Source organism: Balaenoptera ricei, chromosome X (assembly GCF_028023285.1).
Source record: "Balaenoptera ricei isolate mBalRic1 chromosome X, mBalRic1.hap2, whole genome shotgun sequence".
Classification (NCBI taxonomy): domain Eukaryota; kingdom Metazoa; phylum Chordata; class Mammalia; order Artiodactyla; family Balaenopteridae; genus Balaenoptera; species Balaenoptera ricei.
Window position 1 is genome coordinate 132,394,191 of NC_082660.1, and position 19,671 is coordinate 132,413,861.

General features: G+C 45.0%; 1 protein-coding gene across 4 annotated transcripts in view; it reads left to right on the top strand.

The window, feature by feature from the left end:
* MTM1 (myotubularin 1) overlaps positions 1–19,671 on the top strand; it is a 96,207-nt gene that overhangs the window by 20,257 nt on the left and 56,279 nt on the right. For all 4 annotated transcript variants that reach the window (XM_059910995.1, XM_059910996.1, XM_059910992.1 and 1 more), the window contains exons 2-4: positions 2,481–2,553; positions 5,166–5,238; positions 6,925–7,019. In XM_059910995.1, the coding sequence (XP_059766978.1) occupies positions 2,491–2,553; positions 5,166–5,238; positions 6,925–7,019 (231 nt within the window). In that variant the 5' untranslated portion in view covers positions 2,481–2,490. The remainder of the gene's footprint in view (positions 1–2,480; positions 2,554–5,165; positions 5,239–6,924; positions 7,020–19,671) is intronic.

Genomic DNA, 19,671 nt, shown 5'->3' on the forward strand with positions numbered 1-19,671 from the left:
TGCAACCTTTCAACAAAGAGAGGCTCACTGATGACATTTGAAAGCAAACCTCATCATGGAACTAACCCATGTTACCCAGACCCTTGGATTTCTCAGCTTTGTACTCAATCCAGCTTTTAATAGTAGCGTTTTCTAGGGTAACTCTAAAAATGAGGGCTTTAGACATAAAGACTGCATATTATTTGATTCTGTTTATATGAAATGTCCAGAATGGTCAAATCTATAGAGATAGAAAGCAAATATGTGATAGGGGCTGGGGGAATGGGGAGTGATAAGTGACTACTAATGGGTATGGGGTTTTTCGGGGGAAGTGATGAAAATGTTCTAAAACCGATTGTGGTGATGGTTGTGCAATTCTGCATATACTTAAAACTGTTCAATTGTTCACTTGAAAGGGGTGTGTTATATAGTATGTGAGTTATAGCTCAATCAGATAGTTAAAAATAAGGGGAAAAGGAGGACTTCCCTCTGTTATATTTAGTTCATGTTATTTATTTTTTTAAAATATTTATTTATTTGGCTGCGCCAGGTCTTAGTTGCAGTGTGCGGGATCTTTAATTGCAGCATGTGAACTCTTAGTTGTGGCATGCGGGCTCTAGTTCCCTGACCAGGGATTGAACCCAGGCCGCCTGTATTGGGAGCACGGAGTCCTAGCCACTGGACCACCAGGGAAGTCCCTATTTAGTTCATTTTAAATTGAAGTTTTTAAATGAGGATTGATGAAAACAGGAAGACTCATCTTTCTTTTATGGTTTATAAACAGGACCGTGAAGACCGAGTTGATTACGTAACCCAGCATTTGAAATGTCTTACGTTGACCTGACAGTAATAATTTAACATGTGTTTGAAGACATTGACTTATATGATAAAAACATTTTAAATATTATAGCATCTGATTACTAAAAGTAATTTTATATCCGTTCCTGATGAAAATCCCCCAAATATATAATATTGTTTAGTCAGTAGAATAATTTCAGGGCAGAAACATCTGACTTGCTCTATCCAGTCCATCTCATCCGTTCTGCTGTCTCAGAGAATAATGGGTTATTTTGACTGGATTTGAATTTACAATTAGAGAGGTTTTTCAAGGCTATATTGTCTGAACTATTTTGTCTGCATTTAATTCATTCGAGAGTTATTCATTAATCTTTTTTAAAAAGTTATTTCTAATTTTAGGTCGTGCTACCTCTTAATAGTTTCAGGTCCTTTAAGTTTAGTATTCCTTTCTATAAAGAAGTATTTTATTTTGCCCTAAGTGTTCATGTTGAAGCGTCTGCAGTAGTTTCCTAGTTCCGGTGTTCTGGGATTTGGTGAACTGATACACAAGCTCAGAGCATCATCATGTTTCACAATAGTGTGTGTTTTGCACATAATCAGTCATTCGTTCATCAAGTAGTTATGAGTGTCATCGTGTGCCAGGAGATTGCCGTGACCCAAATGGACCCCCAGCCTTGCCCTTGGAGAGCTGAGCTCTGGTGGAGGAAGCCTGGCGGTGCTAATCTTGTAAGATTGTTCTCACCTGGCCATCTTGCTGCCTCTTTGTCCTGATGGGTACCCTCATCTGCATCTTTTGTCACCTCTCAGGCCTTACTTAAGGACATTGAGCAGCAGTGCACAGCTATCAAATCACTAGGTTTTGTGCCAAGGGGTGGTAATGTTCTCCATGCCAGATTTTGTTAGTGAGTGGTTGGTCTTTTAATGAGCCTGGCAAAAAAGATCCTATAAATATCCACAATCACCTTGCTGAATTGGATATGGTTTAACCACCAGTGACTTCATATGTATCTCTCTGTGTCATTAACTTTGATAAATAAACTAACCAAAGCACTACTTAGTTTCCTGTTGTTGCTATCATCTTCAAAAGTCTAAATAAACCCCTGGGTTACCAAGGTATTGTATGTATTCTGAATATGATGGTTTCATTTATGTCTGAATTGTGATGAATATGCCTTATTTAAGTGAAGTATATACTTTCCCTAGAAAATGCTGATTAAATCAAATCTTACTACTTTGATTTCCATCAAATCCATGCCACTTTAACTTGCCTTAATTTAGAGAAAACAGAATTATTAAAGGGGAAAGAAGTGTGAGTTCAGCAGTCTCCCCTTTTTATCACTCTGCCTGGCTGCCTCTTAACTGTCTTTAAAAATTAAGAAATGTGGAAATTTGAAGCCTGTTGCACAATTAGTAAACATTAAGTTTTCTCCCATGACAGTTTGAAGGCTAGGAATAAAAATTCCGGGAACATGTGTGGTGTCTTCTGCTGAGCTCCCCCTTCTCTGTTCCTCCACGGTTCCCTGCACCTTCATCGGAGCTCTTTCCCATGAGCTGTGTTGTGGTTGATCCTTCGTGTGTCTCATTCCCACCGGAGACTACGAGGGAAATAGGGCCTGTCAAGCGTACTCCTGTTTGTTCTCAATTGCAATATGTTTGAAATTGCATACAATTCCATTGATATTGAATGTTGTCTTTCTTGGTAGAGTTTCCAGTATGGCCTCTGCACCGACTTCTAAATATAATTCACACTCCTTGGAGAATGAGTCTATTAAGAGGGTAAGTTGAGTTTTCAGATTTATCTGTACCTCTTTCTCTCATTTCTCCTTTCGTATTTGAATATTAGGTGCTCATTCTGGGTTTCTTGAATTATTAATTTCATTATTTATTCACATAATGTAAATTCTGTGATACATGTGGTTTTATTAACCCACCTTGTTCAGTAAAAGACTGATTACCTTATGTGTGTTCAGTGAGTTTTGTTTGTAAATCCTTTCACATAACTTCATTTTTGAGAACCTCTGACTTGTGAACTACTTCCAGTGTTTCATTTAAGATACTAGGCAATCTCTTGCCCCTGAAAGCTTTCTGAAGGAGAGATTGGAAGCCAGGGCCCGCTGAACAGGCTGTTAACACCTTCCTAAATATTGGTGTTATTTTCTAATTATGAGGATAAAAGAGTTATAGGACCAAAACAAATACAACATTAACAGAAAATGGTTCCAGGTGTCAAGGAGAAATTGCGTAATTAGAGGGAGATATTGGAACAACTATTGGAAAGAAGGAATTTTAAATAAGCTTTATTCATGGCCCTTTAAGGCTTCTGATACAGATTACCGACTATCCACCAGAGAGGTTCATTTACACATCCACAAGCAGTGTAGAGAGATACCCAAGCAATCAGAAGGGAGCCAACTAGTGTCTTTTAATTTGTATTTCCTTGAGTACTAACAAGGGTACCTTTTTTTTTTGGTTTTTTTTTAAAGGTGTGTTTCTTGTCCATTTGTAATTCTTTTGTGAAGTGGCTGTCTGTGTCCTTTGCCTATTTGTGTTTTGGGGTGTTTGGGGGATCCTTTTCTGTTGATTTATAAGCGTTCTTTATAAATTATGACGATCAACTCTTTATAATATATATTATTCTTTATAATACATATAATAACGTATAAGACTTTTTCCTAGTTTACTGTTAGCCTTTTATTTATGGTGTTTGGAGTTTGAAATACAGAGTTTTAAATTTTTATGTAACCACATCATCAGTCTTTTCTTACATTTTCTGCTTTTGGTGTCATGTTTGTAAGGACCTTTTCATCCCCAAATTATAAAAGTCTTTATTGTATTTTAGTATTATTATGGTACAAGGATCAGTTCTAAACACAAGAGTAACTTCAAGAAGGTAATTGTAAGTCCTTGTGTAACGTTACTCTACTGTGAAAGTACATCTTCTGTTAATCCCATGTTTTCCTGTGTTAATCAGACATTTGTTTCCCTTATGTTGTGGCTGAATTACGCTTTCTTCTCCTGACCCAGAGCTGTGGTATTTAAAGGCTGTATGAATATTAAATTTGCTCATTATACTTGTTTTTAGTTTGAGGCAGTGTTGAAGGAGGATGATAATTTCTTTCCAGTCTTATCGTTTATATAAAACGTGTGGTTTTTGCTCCTCATTGAAGAAGGCATTCCTGGCTGGGAACAGTTTGCCTTACCCTCCGATTTATGAAATGCTTAGCTTACAAGCACTAAAACATATTGAAAATTAGCTAGGAATTTTCATTTTGTACCTGAATAAAAAGACTAAAACCATGAAAAATCCAGCAGAGCCCCCCCTCTTTGACAGCTTATCCCTCACCTAAATACACAAGCCGCATTTCTCTTGTTTCAGAATACTTTACATTTGCATAGCCCTTGGTAATTCTCTGAAGTGTGCTTGTGCAGTTTGTTTCACTTAATATTCACGAAACTCCTTTGAGGCAAGGATTACTAGCTTCGTACATGAAAGAATTGCAGCGTGACTTTGGAAAACAACTAGAAAAAAATGAATGAAGAACAGCAATGAGAAAACCTTTTGCCCAAACAGCTGTTAGTGATGTGCCTGCCACTGAGCTGCTGGGGCAGCTGAATAGATTGAAAGACCCCTTTCCCAGGCATCCAAGTCACATGGCAAGTGAGCCTCTCAGAACTCACCTTCACTTTTAGTGGCTAATACTTTGCCTGCCTGGCAGAGCGGCTGCGGTGATTGAATGAGGACCATGCATGGGGATACCTGTAAAGCCAGGAGGCCTAGAGACGTAGTAAAGTCACACGAAGAATTTGTGTGTAGATGGTTCCCAAGGCCCCTGTTGGCTCAAAAGTTCAATGACAGGCCACCCCGTCCTCTTATCTTGTCACCTACATGAAGAAAGATCTTAATAAAATAGGAAACCCAGTGTGTAGTGACTGTTATTTTCTGGTGTCGTGAGAAGATGCTGTAATTACTGTTGCTCAGTTAAGGCCCCATTGAAATCAAGTTTTCATTCCTTCTCTCAACAAAATAGGACTAAATATTTAATATGAAAAAAAAAAGCTGCCACAGTATATGTGTATCTATAGAATACACTTAATATTTACTTTTTATCACTTTCCTGAACACTGTTAACTGTAAAGTGCTTGAAGGGGTGTTTAATTAATATCATTGAAAAACGTGCTAATGTTATTTACAGACTGAAAGTTAACACAGCTAATGAATGTTGAATGCTAAGTTGTATTTTTTAGTCGTTTTGATTTTCTGTGCCAATTTTCTATAATGGTCACTATTTCTCTAATTTTTTTCTTTGAAAACGATATTTCTGTTTGGTTGCTTAAAATCCTGTGCAAATGTAATGTCATTACTCCTGATGGCACCATTTTGTTTCCAGACTTCTAGGGATGGAGTTAATCGGGATATCGGTGAGGCTCTTCCTCGACTTCCAGGAGAAACCCGCATCACTGGTAAGGAGCCTGTGAAGTTAGGATTTTTGTACATTGATGAGAGGTCCAGCAGGATCAAGTGGCTTCAATCCCACTGACTCTTTAGAAGTTACATTTCTTGATCAAAGAGTTCTCTCAAGAGCTTCATGCTCTCCAGGATAGTGATATTTTTCTTCTCTGTACCAAAGACAGAATTATTTTGGAAAAAAAATGTGGATTATCTCTCGAAAGTCTCTTATTGGAGCTATAAGCTCTTATGGTTTGAGGTGATAAGAACAAAATGGTATTAAGGTTTTCCAGTCTATGACGTATGCTTTAAAATGCCTCAACTTGGAGGCTTAAAGTCCAAGTATTCTCTTCTTTGAAATATAGGAGACCACAGTGGTTTAAAATACCTTTCATTTGCCAGATAGCCGAAGTTAGTTATGTTGATGTAACATTCTGATTGTTGACTTCCTTTCTTCATTATAAATTCATATTACGAGGAAGGTATCTACTTTGGAAAGACTAGATCGTTCTGGCTTAAGAATCCAGAAGCACCTGACAGCTTCTAAGCGAAGTGCTCATGTTGTGGGCATTCACATTTTTTATTAGAGTCGACGCCCCCCTCTCAGATTCCCATTTGGTGATGATACAGTTACCATCGTTTCAGAGAACCTTTCGTTTTATTGACTAAGATCTGGGTTGTTTAGCTTAAATGGCCGAAAGCATGGTGCTAATCAGATTAAGGTCATAGACGTGGTACCTGTGTGAATGAGTTAGCCATGCACCATGAGAAACTATTCCATGTCCACGGACTTGCACACGTGATCCTAGTCTTGAAAAGGAAACTGGTGGCGTGTGTCCATCCCAATTTCTGGATAAGAAAAAAGAGGATAGCTTACTTTTGATGGTCTTCATATATAAAGTTTTGGTGCTCTGTATCAGTGCCAGAACCTTCACTGAGGTAGTAACTGACTGAATGAGCATGAAGTAGCCTTACTGGGTATTCTTCATTTAGCACCTGAGGAGAAAGGGATTTCAAAATTACTATGAATAAATAAATAGATAAATAAACAAATAAACAAATGCCATTAACTCATTCAAGGACATCCTTGAAAGATAAGACAAAGATATATTTTATTATAACAACTCAACTCTCCTGATTTAGTTTCTCCTTTTGTTTGATTCTACCAAAGATGTACTAATTTCTTGGCCATCTGTTTCATCTTACTTAATATGTGAAATGAATCTAGCTCCACTCTTCTCTGGCCTATTAAAAGAGAAAGAATAGACTATCTAAACATTTCTACTGCTGACGTTCATTTATTAAAAACATCATGATGTTTTGTGTGATTAGAGGTTTGGCAGACCTCAAAGCCGATCTGGTGGTGAGTCCGTGAGACTGTCCTACATGAATTGCCATCCTCTGGTTGAAGTCTGCAGTTCACGAGTTACCTTGACAACCACCTGAGGGGAGCAGCGTCAGTACCCTCTTTCACTTCTGCTCTCCAGCTGTTATCACCTTGTCCCTAGGTAGTGGCAGCCCCATTCGACCTAGCATGGTAATGTAGAAGCATTGCCAGTGCTTGCTTTAGGCCTTTTCAGTGACCTTTTTTTCAAATTGTAGTTATTCTTAGCCGAATAGTTTATATTAAATTAGTGCCATTTGTTGTGTATCTTGGTATATATTTCCATTATTTTAGGGTACTTTTTTTATCTTAATAGACAAAGAAGTTATTTACATATGTCCTTTCAATGGCCCCATTAAGGGAAGAGTTTACATCACAAATTATCGTCTTTATTTAAGAAGTTTGGAAATGGTAAGTAGAATCTAAGACCATAAAGATGACCCTAACTGTTAAAGATAATGCTAAACTGTTTCTCTTCTGCCTTGCAAGATTGACTGTGGATCAGATTAACATGGGGGTATATTTGCTTCTCAACTCTTAATTTTTGGCTTATGCAAAGCTCATTTCACACTAACACCTGTATATGTAGGAATAGAGTGAATTAAAATAAGTTTTGTCCTTGATGATCTGGGGAGGGGAGTTTTGTAACTGTACCCATTTGCTAGTTTGGAGAAGTTAGTTAGGTGTAGAACAGTGGTTCTTTACCAGAAGCACCGATGAGAACCACTTGCGGCGCTTAGCAGCCACTACAGATGCCATGATGTACTGCATCCGAGTGTTCAGGCTTGTGGTCCAGGCACAGCGGTCATTTTTTAAAACACCACAGATGAGGATGCTGATCTGTGTGAATCTGATGTGAATCCCTTGTTAAGGCCCACTGCTCTAGAACTTTCCAAGTGTTCAATTACAGAACACCAGGTAGCAGTTTAGAACTAGGATGACTATGGTGTGGCTTAGTGCTACTCTACCTTTTCATTCCACGGCCATAAGATGTTTGCCATGGTATTTCAAGGAATGTTCCATTGATGGAACAATGTGATGGAGACGAGATGCTCCAGAAGGGAAAGAATGAATGAACAGCTGCTGAGGCTGTCCCAGAAGGGCCTGTGGTGGATGTGGTGGGTTGCCGTTGCCCAGGCCAGCCTGAAGGGGCAGCTGTATTTTGATGGGCTGGACCGAGGAGGGATAAATAGGTCCGGGGCACGTGGAAGAGGAGCCCAACATCAGCTTAAACGCAGGAGATGTTGAGAGTGTTGGGGGAATCTAGCTTTTGTTTTACTGCTTTTGCCTCAGAATTTCTTCAGGACAGTTCTAATCTAGATTAGTTTGCACCTTTTGATTTTTAAAAAATTATGTTCATCTTTGTGTCCAAATTCTGAAAAATGCTGTTTATTACTTTTATTGCCTTAGCTGTGGGAGCCCACTTCTGTAGTGTTCCTAGACCCCCATGGTCCTGAGATTGGGCATTTTATTTATGTGACTCTCTTCAGGCTTCTAAGCAAGACTGGAGCTGAACAAATGTTTTAGTTTTCCAGAATGTGAAAGAAGATTCTGGAAATTAACAGAACAGTGAGCTGGATGTCAACCATTGGCAACAGTTGGCAACAATTGTAGAATTTATCATTTGAACAGATGATTACGTACCCAGGAAAGAAAGAAACCCGTTGGGAGTATTATTGACAGACTGTGTAACTGGTATCAAGCCTTTAACTTGGAAGGGGGTTAAAGGGAAGGGGAAGGGGTTTGAAGTAGTCTTAATCGGCTAAGATATTGGAGTGAAACTGCTAATGTAAAATTTAGTGTAGATAACATTTACTTCATAAAAACCAGTTGTATTGGTGAAGGATGGAAGAGGTCTGTCTTTACAGGGGCTCAAGCTTATTTGATCCAGTAGTTGGATGGGATTGGTTAAAAAGTTAACATACCTGTAGACTGAACTAACAAAAGTATAATATAACATTATATAATATTATATTATACTCTACTGTACTGTACAATATAATATGGCCAGCCAAAGTGAGACTCATTCTGTACAGCTTCCAAGTGTCAAATTGGGACACACTGAGAGATTTTATGCTAATATATGCGAGAATCGTCAAAAATCGAATTAGAGCAAGTTGTTGACCAGCCACACATGCCCGGTTCCATTTCGTGCTGTCACTGGTGATGAACTGGGGAAATTATTTAAACTGCGGTGCCGTGACAAGATTGTGTCTGTTCTGTGATCTCAACTGTGGAAACCAAACAAAAACTATCTGTCGAAAAGAGACCAGAAAGAAATACACCAAAAGGTTTAGTACTTGCGATAGTTGGACGGTGGAATTATGTATGCTTTTGTTTTCCTCCTCCCACTTGGCGTGAGCATACATTACTTTTGTAATTGGGCGAGCACTTGGTCAGCTTTATTTATTTCGTTTTCATACGGCACTCCAGAGGCCAGGGATTAGCGCGGAGTGGGTGAATAAAATGCCCATTTGACACTGACTGCTAATCTTTTTCTTCTTCCACCAAGTTTTACATAAATATTTTGACCGAGTGGCCACATCGTTTAGTCCAAGTTTAAAAACAAGCAGCTAATGGCAGAAAACATCATATAAAGCAAGCCCTTTGGGTGGTTATGCAGAAGCCTCAAAACATAGTCACTATAGTGTATCTCAAAGTCCTAAATAAGAACATTAATTGTGGATTCTGCTGCAAAATGTGAATGTCTCTCATGTGTTTGACAAAGAGCCGCCATCTCACTGGCCTTTTGAAGCGGACACCTGTGTGGTTCAGGTATGTAAACACTGCAGTGGGAGCACGGCCTGCCTCGGGAGTCAGCTGTCCTGTTTCGTCAGGTGTCAAGGGCAGGTTGCCTGCCCCCGATGTCCCGGGCAGTAGACGCACCGTGGTCTTTGGACTGTCACGCGGCCTTCTTCCCCTGGGCGTCCTTTGGGGTCTGCCCCCTCCACTCTGAGCAGCATACTTCGCAGTCTGAAAACTCTTGTTGGATCCGCATTGCCCGCAGCGTAAAATCCACTTTCCTTCGTGTGGCAGAAAAATCCTTCTGACTTCCCTTGCCTCGACTCACACCGCTTCTCCCCGTGCTGTTGTCCAGCTGCACAAAGCCCCGGCCCTCTTCCCAGCACCTGAGGCCCTTCTGGGCTGTTTTCACTGTGCCTGGATGCCCTCTCGTCCCTCAGAACCCACCTCAAAAATCACGTCCTCCCTGGAGGCTTCGCCAGCTTCCGCCGAAGGCCTCACTCCTTCTCTGTGTTCGTGTCCCCATGTTCACACTTACCGCTGGGAAACCTCCCCTGCCCACGGGCTCTAAAGGTCCCAAACCCCTCCCCCTCCTCCTCTCCCCCTTTCGTGTTTATTTGTTTCTCCTGAGCACTTGCCACTGCCTCCTATTTTGTATATTTCACTGCTTTGCCTCGTTCCCGTCCGTCCGAGGCCGGGGATGCTTTGTGTCTGTTCGCAGCCAAGCCGTGAGGCCGAGGATGGAGCGTGGCGCCTGGCAGGGAAGGAATTCAGCCGTATTTATTTGTCACGCTCTCTGGCCTTCACTAGTGGCGAGACCTGGTGGTCCCGAACACCACCGTTGCGTTTGGCTTTGAGAAATCCCATAGCCGCCTTTTGACCTTGAGGGGTTTGGCTTGCGTTCGATCTCGTGACTCCAGTAGGGCTATTTAGGCCTGTAATACTCTGTCATCTGTGGACTCCCCAGGGGCAAGACCGCTTCCAGTTTCCCTCGCAGGAATACTTCGGGCTCAGGCGCTGTGGTGGGTGAGGAAGACAGATTAACCCTTTGTTCATTCATGCGGCCGTATCCTTATCCCAGAGACACTCACTGAGCACCCGGGTGAGTCTGCCACGGTGCCGGGTGCGCGACACGGAGACGAGCAGGTGTGGTGTCGTGTGGCAGAGCCCACGGCGGGTGCATCGTGCCATGAGGTTACAAGGGAGAGGCGGGTTAGCTATATGCTGAGTCACAGAATGCCTTGTAGACGAGGTGATGTTCGAACCAAGTCTCGAAGAAGGGGGACCATTTCCCGGACAGGAGGGAGAGAGGGAGGAGGCTCTATAGGGCGCTTTTGCACGTTGCGGGTCCAGTGCTATGGAGGGGCCTGTGTACTGCGGCAGGGGCGGAGGCGTGTGCTGGAACAGGAGTGTGGAGGGGAAGGGAGCAGACGAAGCTGGAAGCCTAGCCAGCCTCTAGCATGTCATCAGTCACCATTCAGCAGTGTGCGTGTCACGTGGGGAACGACACATGCGTTTCAGGAAGGGAAGTCGGGTCGCAGCGTGTGTGACAGATTGGGGGAGGGGGAGACTGGAGGCGGGGAGACCATCCAGGAAGTTATCTCTGTTTTCCAGGCGAGCAGGTCCTAATCAAGCCCACGTTGCAGTAGAAAGGAGGGAACAGCCGTGAGCCAGGCAGGAGGATCTGGGTGGCATTTGGAGTTGGGAGTCAGCAGTGATCACCCCTGTGGTTCTGGGCTTGAGTGGTTGCAGCCGCTCCCATTCGTGGGAATAGACATCACAGGAGAAGGAGTGGGTTGGAGCTGAGCCCCCGGGGGACAAGTCTGAATGTGCAGACTTACAGCTGCGTGAGTGCGAAGTGGAAATGGCTCAGGAGCCATTGGAAACACGAGTCTGAAGCTGCTGAAGTGATGAGCGTACGGGTGTCCGTAACACCCGGGTCTAGCCACAGGGTTACCTGAGGGGACCAAACGGCCAACAGAGATGCGGCTGCGGAGGGAGCCACAGGGGGCCCGGCTCTCCGGGGCGGGGAGGGGAAGAAGCCGCAGTCAGAGCAGAGGGCAGGCTTGTAAGACAAGGCTTTGGTGGAAGTGGGGAGAAGAGCGAAATCTCTAGAAGGAAGGCAGTGGACAAGGGAGTGAAATGTTGCAAGGGTCAGTGAGATAAAGAAGGAACAGAGGCCCCGGAGGGTGGCCATGGGGAGGTCGCTGGGAGCCCCGGCGAGAACAGAGGCTGTGGAGACGGTCCCCCTCTTGCTCCTGCTTTCACTCCCCCTTCCACTCCCTGGTGGAAGCTTCTCCAGCTCCCGGGCCCTCAGCACACTTCTCTCTATTCATTCTCCCCACGGCTTCCTCCACTTCCCGGCTGCACTCGCTTCTCTCCAGTTAGCATTGTGTGTCAGCAAAGCTCCTTAGAGCCTGCCGAGCTCTTGCCCACGCACTCAGCCCATCTGACGGCAGCTGCCGGGCAAAGCAGCCGCCACCCGGCCCCTTCCCTAATCCCCCCAGCCCGGTCCTGGTTTTCTAGCACCGACCTTTCTTCGGGCCCCAGCTTCTCCTTTCTCACTACCTGCTGGGGATCCCTTGACTTTCCACCTGGCATCCCAGGTGCACGGCCGAGCCAAAACTCTCCTGCTTTTTCTCCCTGCCACTTCCTTCTTTGGGTGTTCTTGCTTCTCTAGATGGTGCTACTCTTCTTCTAGTCACCGTGGAGTCACCTCCTCCCCCCTCCTCCGTTCTCCTCTGCAGTCTTCATTGTCCCATCCCTGCCGGCGTCTTCTCCCCACTGCGTTCTCTCTGGCTCCCACAGACATTCTTACAGACATTCTCCCTGCCCCCCACTTGGAAACTCTCAGTGGCTCCTTTCCTCCCTCATTTCAGATTCCTCAGTGTTCTTGGTCCTCTGCAGCTCAGCCCTGAGTCGCCTCCCCACCTCTCTCCTCTGTACACCCCGCATGCTGGCACAGGTGGCCTACTCACTGTTCCCTAAACCGGCCCTCCGCTTCTCTGCCCTGGCTGTTTTCTCCACTAGAACTCATACATATTCATCCCCACCCATCTCTGCCATTCACACCCCCACTTTTTAAAAAATTGTTTTGAAATATTTAACATAGAAAGTTTGTAAAGAATAACATAAACACCTGTGGATCTACCCCGCAAGCTGAAGAAATCCTTTCCCCCCTCCCCATCAGTGGTAGATACCATCTGAAAGTTCCTAGGTCTCACTCCCGGTCATTCCACAAACCCCTCTTTAAAAATAGGATGGAGTTCCGGAGATGCACATATGAGCAGATGATAACCCTTAGCACTGCTGGTGGGATGAGCAGCGTGTCGTGTGTACACTTTGCATTATCTGACAGTCGGAAACAGTACGTTCTTCCTGGATTAAATTCAAGGAGAAATTTGTCATTAGGGTTTCCTCTAAGAGGTAGGACCGTAGTGCTTTCATTCTTTAGGCAGAGGATTACCTAAAGATTCTTGAATACCATTCAAGACTCTCTTTAAGGACAGAACACATGTTAACTTTTACTGGGTAAAGGTATTTCTGGGAGTGACTAGCATGATGGGGTCTGTTGACTTTGCTTTTTTGATGATTTACCAGCGCGGAGACAGGACTTGGAGAATCAAGGTGGATGGATGGCCCTCGTTTCTGCCTCTCAAATATCTGGTTCTGAAATGAGCATTGGGCAGGTGCGAGGTACCGTACCACCCAAGAGCTGGCATCTGACACGAGTGGCAGACCTGTATTGCCTTCCACTTCATCACAAGCATGAACAAAAAGGGTTCCTATAGTATTTTTCTTTTCAAAAAAATACGTTGGAAACTTTTCAACGTTGTCCTTTTTTAGTTCCTTCCGTCTAATGGAGTTAACACCTTTTTTCATTTTAAAAGAGGTGAAATAATGCTAAAAAGACTATAATAATAAAACATCCTAGAGTGTCTGTAAGTAGGAGTGTCAGTGGGAACGTAGGATCTGTACTCTAGGTTTTCTTTTAAATTTCAGTCTTAAATCGTCTCTTTTATTTTGCTGCTGCAAAACGACAGAGATCTTCAGGTTAAAACAGTCCCTGCTGATACCCCAGGTCCCCTTGCCCCTTGTTGCCATCCATTCCCAATTTGCCAGTCACCAAGCTCGAGAGGCTGTGCGCTACTGAGCCCTCCTGTTGAAAGTCACACAGTGGATTTAAGTGATGATTTAGCTCCACTACAAGTTCGGGTTTTCAGACCTCAGAAAGGGGCTCGTGGCTGCTTTGGCAATTCTCTCCATCTCAGATCGACTTCTCATCACATTCCCCACCACACCAGTGACAGACCCCTCTGAGCTCCTTTGCAGACCTCATCTCTTGCTTTGTTGCAAAGTTAAAAGTCATCCTCGCTGAGCTCCCATAAATTCCTTTCCTCCTCCTCTGCCATCTCAGAGGAAGGAACTAGATGTCTTCTTTTACAAAGCGAGCCTTTCTGCTTCGAGTCCCTCTGGAGCCCTAGTGCCCCACCGGTTACTCTGTGTCTTAACGTGTGTCATTTTCATTGGCTCCCCAGCCCGCAGACCTGCTCAAGTCTCTTTATTTTAAAACACCTTCTTGCATCCCTGCTACCCTGATACTACAATACCATCCTCTTTCTTCCCCTTCCTTGCTAGACTTTTTTTTTTTTAATTTATTTATTATTTATGTTTCGTCTGTGTTGGGTCTTTGTTGCTGCACGCGGGCTTTCTCTAGTTGCGGCGAGCGGGGGCTACTCTTCGTTGCGGTGCGCAGGCTTCTCATTGCGGTAGCTTGTCTTGTTGCGGAGCACGAGCTCTAGGTGCACGGGCTTCACTGGTTGTGGCACGTGGGCTCAGTAGTTGTGGCTCACGGGCTCTAGAGCGCAGGCTCGGTAGTTGTGGTGCACGGGCTTAGTTGCTCTGCAGCATATGGGATCTTCCCGTACCAGGGCTCTCACCCGTGTCCCCTGCACTGGCAGGCGGTTCTTAACCACTGCGCCACCAGGGAAGCCCTCAGCCTCTTTTTTTTTTTTTTTCTTCTAAGAGTGGAATGTGATGTTGTGGAAAAAAAGCGTGAATTTTGATATATATATTACCTATGTGGTCTTTCACAAGTTACTTATTCTCTCTCAGACTCAGTTCCTCATCTATAAAACAGACATACAGTATCTACTTTTTCGGATTGCTTTAAGGCTAAGAGGAGCTGAATATAAAATGCCAAGTTTACATAAATGTATTATTATTCAACCAAAAATCTACCATTCATTAGATATACAAATATACAAGCTAAATATGGAATGGAAGTAACATTAAATTATGTTTACAAAAAAATAGAAGAAGGCCTGAAACAAAATGGGAGAAAAACAGATAAGGAAAAAAGTGGGAAAGAAAATATTATTCAAAAAAAAAGTGAGGCACTGGGAGGGCAGTGGTGCCTCTGAGAGAAGAAATGGAGATACTAAGGGGCTCATGGAAAGAGGTGGAAAAGAGACAAAGAATATGAAGGTTATCCTCTCCCTATTCCATCTCCATTTCCCCCAAACCACTACATTACACTTCTGAGGACACAAAGGTTTCATGCTTTGAGCAAAAAAAAAATTTTTAACTAAAAATACTCTAAAACACTGTATTCACAGATTGATTTTCATGACTCTTTCTGTAAACTATGAGCTTCAGAAATCTGACCTATCACACCTGGTAACATTAAAAAATGAGTGCACACACGCTGCTTCTGCTTCCGGACTGTTAACTCCGTCACCTCTCATGGCCTGGCTTATGCGCCCTGTTAAAGCTCCTCTCTGGCTGCTCAGTTCTGTAGACCTTGGTAGACTCTCAGCTCTTTACCTTCTCTGCAGTGATCAGTCAGTATTGCTGCTTACTGCCGCTTTCTTTGTCCTTTTCTCCATGCGTCCTTTTGCCTTTATTGCAGTTCATTTCTCCTTCCCACCCCCTAAATGTCTATTTCCCCTGTCCTTACCCTCTTCTTTCTCACTTGTCAGTTGCTTTCCAACTCTATAGCGCCAGACCCGACCTTTCATTCTTTATTCACTATTTGAGAGCCTGCTGTGTGCCAAGCACCATGCCAGGCACTGGGATAGAGTGGCACGCACAACAGACACGGTGTCGCCCTCATGAAGCTTTAGGTTCCGGTGGGACTGACAGACATGAATCAGATAATCACACCAGGGTGTAACAACAGGCTATGCTAAGTGTTGCCTGGGAGCGGCACAGGAGGGCAGTCGTTTGAGGAGCCTGGGAAATTGTCCTGAGAAAATGATGCTTGACCCATGGTCTGAAGAATGAATAGCAGTTCCCTAGATGCTTGGCGTGGACTGGGTCGGAGACAGTAAGCTGAGAGAACAGCACAGGAGAGGAGCTGGGACCAAAGGGAGCATGAAAAAGTGATGGTGTGGCTGGGTTGGGGGTTGGGAGAACAGCAAGGGGTGAGCAGGAGAGTTGGGTAGTGGCCAGATGACCTAGGCCTTGTAGACCCCGTTAAGGATTTAGGTTTTTAGAGTTGAGCAATGAAAAGCTTTGGAAATGGTTTAAGCAGAGGGATGGTAGCATCAGATTTACTTCTGTAGAAGATGACCTGGACTGCTGTGCGGTGGGCAGACTGTAAGGGAGCAGAAGTAGATGCAAAGAGACCCCTGCGTCTATTCCAGTGGCCCAGAGAAGTTGCTGGTAGAATTGGAGAGAGGCGGACAGATTCAAGATGGATTTAAGAAGTAAACATGGAGATTGGATTAAGCCTAGTGGAAAAGGGAATGTCAAGGATGACTTGTAGGTTTCCAGCTTTTGTCACTGGACGGATGGAGTGCTAGCCACTGAGATAGGAAGATGTAGTTTGGAGACAGAAACATCATGTGCTTAGTTCTGGGCATTTTGAGTTTGAGGGGCCTTTGGGATCTTGCACTTCTGCATTTCCAGCTGCCTCCTGGATATCTGTACTTGATTATCAGTCAAACGCAGGGTGTTTATTTTTATTTTTTTTCACTTTATTATTTTTTTTTCTATTTTTTTTTTCAAGGAGCAGGGATTCTTTTTTTTTTTTAATTTTTATTTATTTATTTATGGCTGTGTTGGGTCTTCGTTTCTGTGCGAGGGCTTTCTCTAGTTGCGGCAAGCGGGGGCCACTCTTCATCGCAGTGCGCGGGCCTCTCACCATCGCGGCCTCTCCTGTTGCGGAGCACAGGCTCCAGACGCGCAGGCTCAGTAGTTGTGGCTCATGGGCCTAGTTGCTCCGCGGCATGTGGGATCTTCCCAGACCAGGGCTCGAACCCGTGTACCCTGCATTGGCAGGCGGATTCTCAACCACTGCGCCACCAGGGAAGCCCCTGTTCTGCTTTATTTTAAAGGAAGTACCCTTTTCAGGACTCCTAGGCCCCTCGGGTGTGCATCATTTTCCCTCCAAGATCAGTGAGTACCTCCAGACCCCTGTGGGCCTGCTGAGCAACATCGAGGCCCAAAGGTCGGTCCCTCGGAGGCCCTCTGTGTATGCCGAGTGATGGGCAACACACTGCTCGTTCCTTAAGGAGAGCTACATTTCCAGAGCACTGGAACAGCCTCAGGACCACATTTCTAGCCAGTGCGACGTGCCATGGAAGTGTTCGTCATGGCCCCCGTCTGAGCTGCCATGAGAAAACACTCTGCTTAGGATTCTTCGAGGACCTCGTACCTGAAGTCACTCTGCTCGAGGAGAAAGTCAGCATCCTACCATGCTGTGTCGCTAACGGGACACTCAGCGTGAGCAGTTGTCTCGAGGTAAGGCCCTGAATTGCCATGCAGAAGCGGAGGCGTGCAGCAGTTTCCAGGAGGCCGTAGCCGTTGCTCTGCATTATTTTAACGTCAGTACGCTTTGCAGGACATCTAGGAGCCTCGCGTGGGCACCCTATTCCCTGCAAGAACACTGAGTACCCTCAGGCCCCCATGGGCCTGCTAAGCCACATCCAGGCCTGTAGCCCTTCGGAGCCACTCTGTGTATGCCGAGTGTAGAGCAACAGACTGCAATCTTTCTTGGGACAGCTTGATTTCCCCAGCACTCCCACAGGTCCACGAACACCGTTCTAGCAGGTCCAACATGCCGTGCAAGTCTGACTCATTGCCCTAGTCTGAGCTGCACTGAGAAAAACACTCGGCTTCGTATTCCATCTGGGACCCCCTGTCTGAAGTCACCCTGCCTCCAGGAGAATGTCGGCTTGCGTTCCGACTGCAACTAAAGCCCAGTTCCTCGGGTAACACTGCAGGCTTTTGAAGAGCCACGGGCCCGGAGGCCTAGCTGGGGATTTCCTTGGTTGAGGCAGTTCACTAGATGCAGAACACCCTGCTTCGAGGAGTTGATTCAGGGAAGGAACCACTGGGTAACCAGTGTCTCTTTGGACTTGTTAGAAAGCACAGGGATGTATGCTGCGTGTGCCCGTGGAAATGGGGGCCTGATGGAAGTAGCCTTGCTTTCCCATTTTGAAAGCTCCATTCATGCTGCCTTGAAGCTACTTGAAATTGACTGCTGTTGACAGGCCACTAGCCACTGTAGGCATGGCTCTGGGAAGAAAATGAGTTTTCTCTAGGTAAGCCGGGTGCTTCGATGGCCGGGGTGGAGCTCATCCTGCCACGCTCTAGAGCTAAAGGGAAACTCAACGTGAGTACTGGCCTCGAGGTAAGTCCCTGAGTAGCCGCACAGAAAGGGAGGCGTGCAGCTCTTTCCATGAGGTCTTAGTCGCTGTTCTGCTTTATTTTAGTTTATTTTTTTTTATTTTTTATTGTTTTTTTAAGATTTATTTATTGATTGATTGATTGCTATGTTGGGTCTTCGTTTCTGTGCTAGGGCTCTCTCCAGTTGCGGTAAGTGGGGGCACTCTTCATCGCGGTGCGTAGGCCTCTCACTATCGCAGCCTCTCTTGTTGCGGAGCACAGGCTCCAGAGGCGCAGGCTCAGTAGTTGTGGCTCACGGGCCCAGTTGCTCCGCGGCCTGTGGGATCCTCCCAGACCAGGGCTCGAACCCGTGTCCCCTGCATTGGCAGGCAGATTCTCAACCACTGCGCCACCAGGGAAGCCTCTTTTCTTTTTTTTTTTTTTTTTTTTTTTTAAGATTCCAAACCCAGTGTGTTTAGACACTCAAACCCAGTGTGTCTAAAATTCACAATGTTAATCTTTCTCCAAAACCCCCTCCTATGCCCTTCATGTCTCTTGGTGGGACCACCGTTGTCCCAGACACTTGGGCCTGCCTCTGTGATTCTTCCCTATGGCTCACCTCCTTCTTTTGCTTTCCACCGCGGACACTCTCCACTTTCAGATCCTCCTGGTGATCCTCTCACTTGCACTGAAACATTAGCTTCCAGGACTGCAGGGAATGGGTGGACCCTCCCTGTGCTGGTGCGGAGCGCTCAGCGCTGCCGGATGCATGTGCATACGGCAGCATTACGTCATTGCAGTCCTCTGCCCAGGACACGTTTCCCAGATCCCAGTCACCCTGATTCAAGCCCTGGGGTACTCCCCAGGGGATTCCCTTGCCACCTGATCTTAAACCTGGCCCATTTGGTTTTGTTTTTGTTTTTTTAAAATAAAATTCCCATGCTTTCCCACACGTGTAGCCACTGTCACTGTTACCTGTTTTTGGAAGGCCAGTCTCCAGCTGCTGTTATTCCACCCTTTAAGGATCATCTTTAACGTTGCCATCACAGCAGAGCCATCCTGTGACCCCATCAGGAAGAAATCGTCCTGCCCTCTGACCTCCCGTTCCACTTCATCTGGATTTTTTTAAATGGCTCTTGGCACTTACAACCTAGCATTGTGGCTATTTGGGTACATGTGTCTCGTTTCCCAGACTGGGCCTTGAGCTCTGTGAGGGCAGCACCTACATCTTATTTCTCTCCGTGGTCCCTAGCATCCAGTAGTTTCTGTTACTCAGTATGCACTCGAGAGAGAAGGCAAATGATTGCATCTTTTAAGCTGTTACATTTACTTCTCAGCTATTTTAGATACGTACAGGTACAGAGGAATAGATTTTGAGTTAGAATGGACCTTTGGGAATCCTTAAATATTTAATGATACTTAGATAGTGATGACTCAGGTTTCTAGAGAGTAAAGCTAATTTTCCTATTCCTGGATCTTCCAGTTGGGCTTGCTGGGTTATCCGATCTTGAACCTGTCATTCGGGGAGAATGTGGCAGGTTAGCCTCATTAGACTCTGGGTGCCTTTGGTCAGGAGCCGGCTGGTTCTCCTCGGTGTCCCATTTTCTGGTATGTGTTGGGTCAGGGTAATCAGAGCTATAGGAATTTTCTCGCTGCAGGGACAAAGAACAGTAAGGTCTCACTCACTTCTAATCCTTCTGCTTTTTAA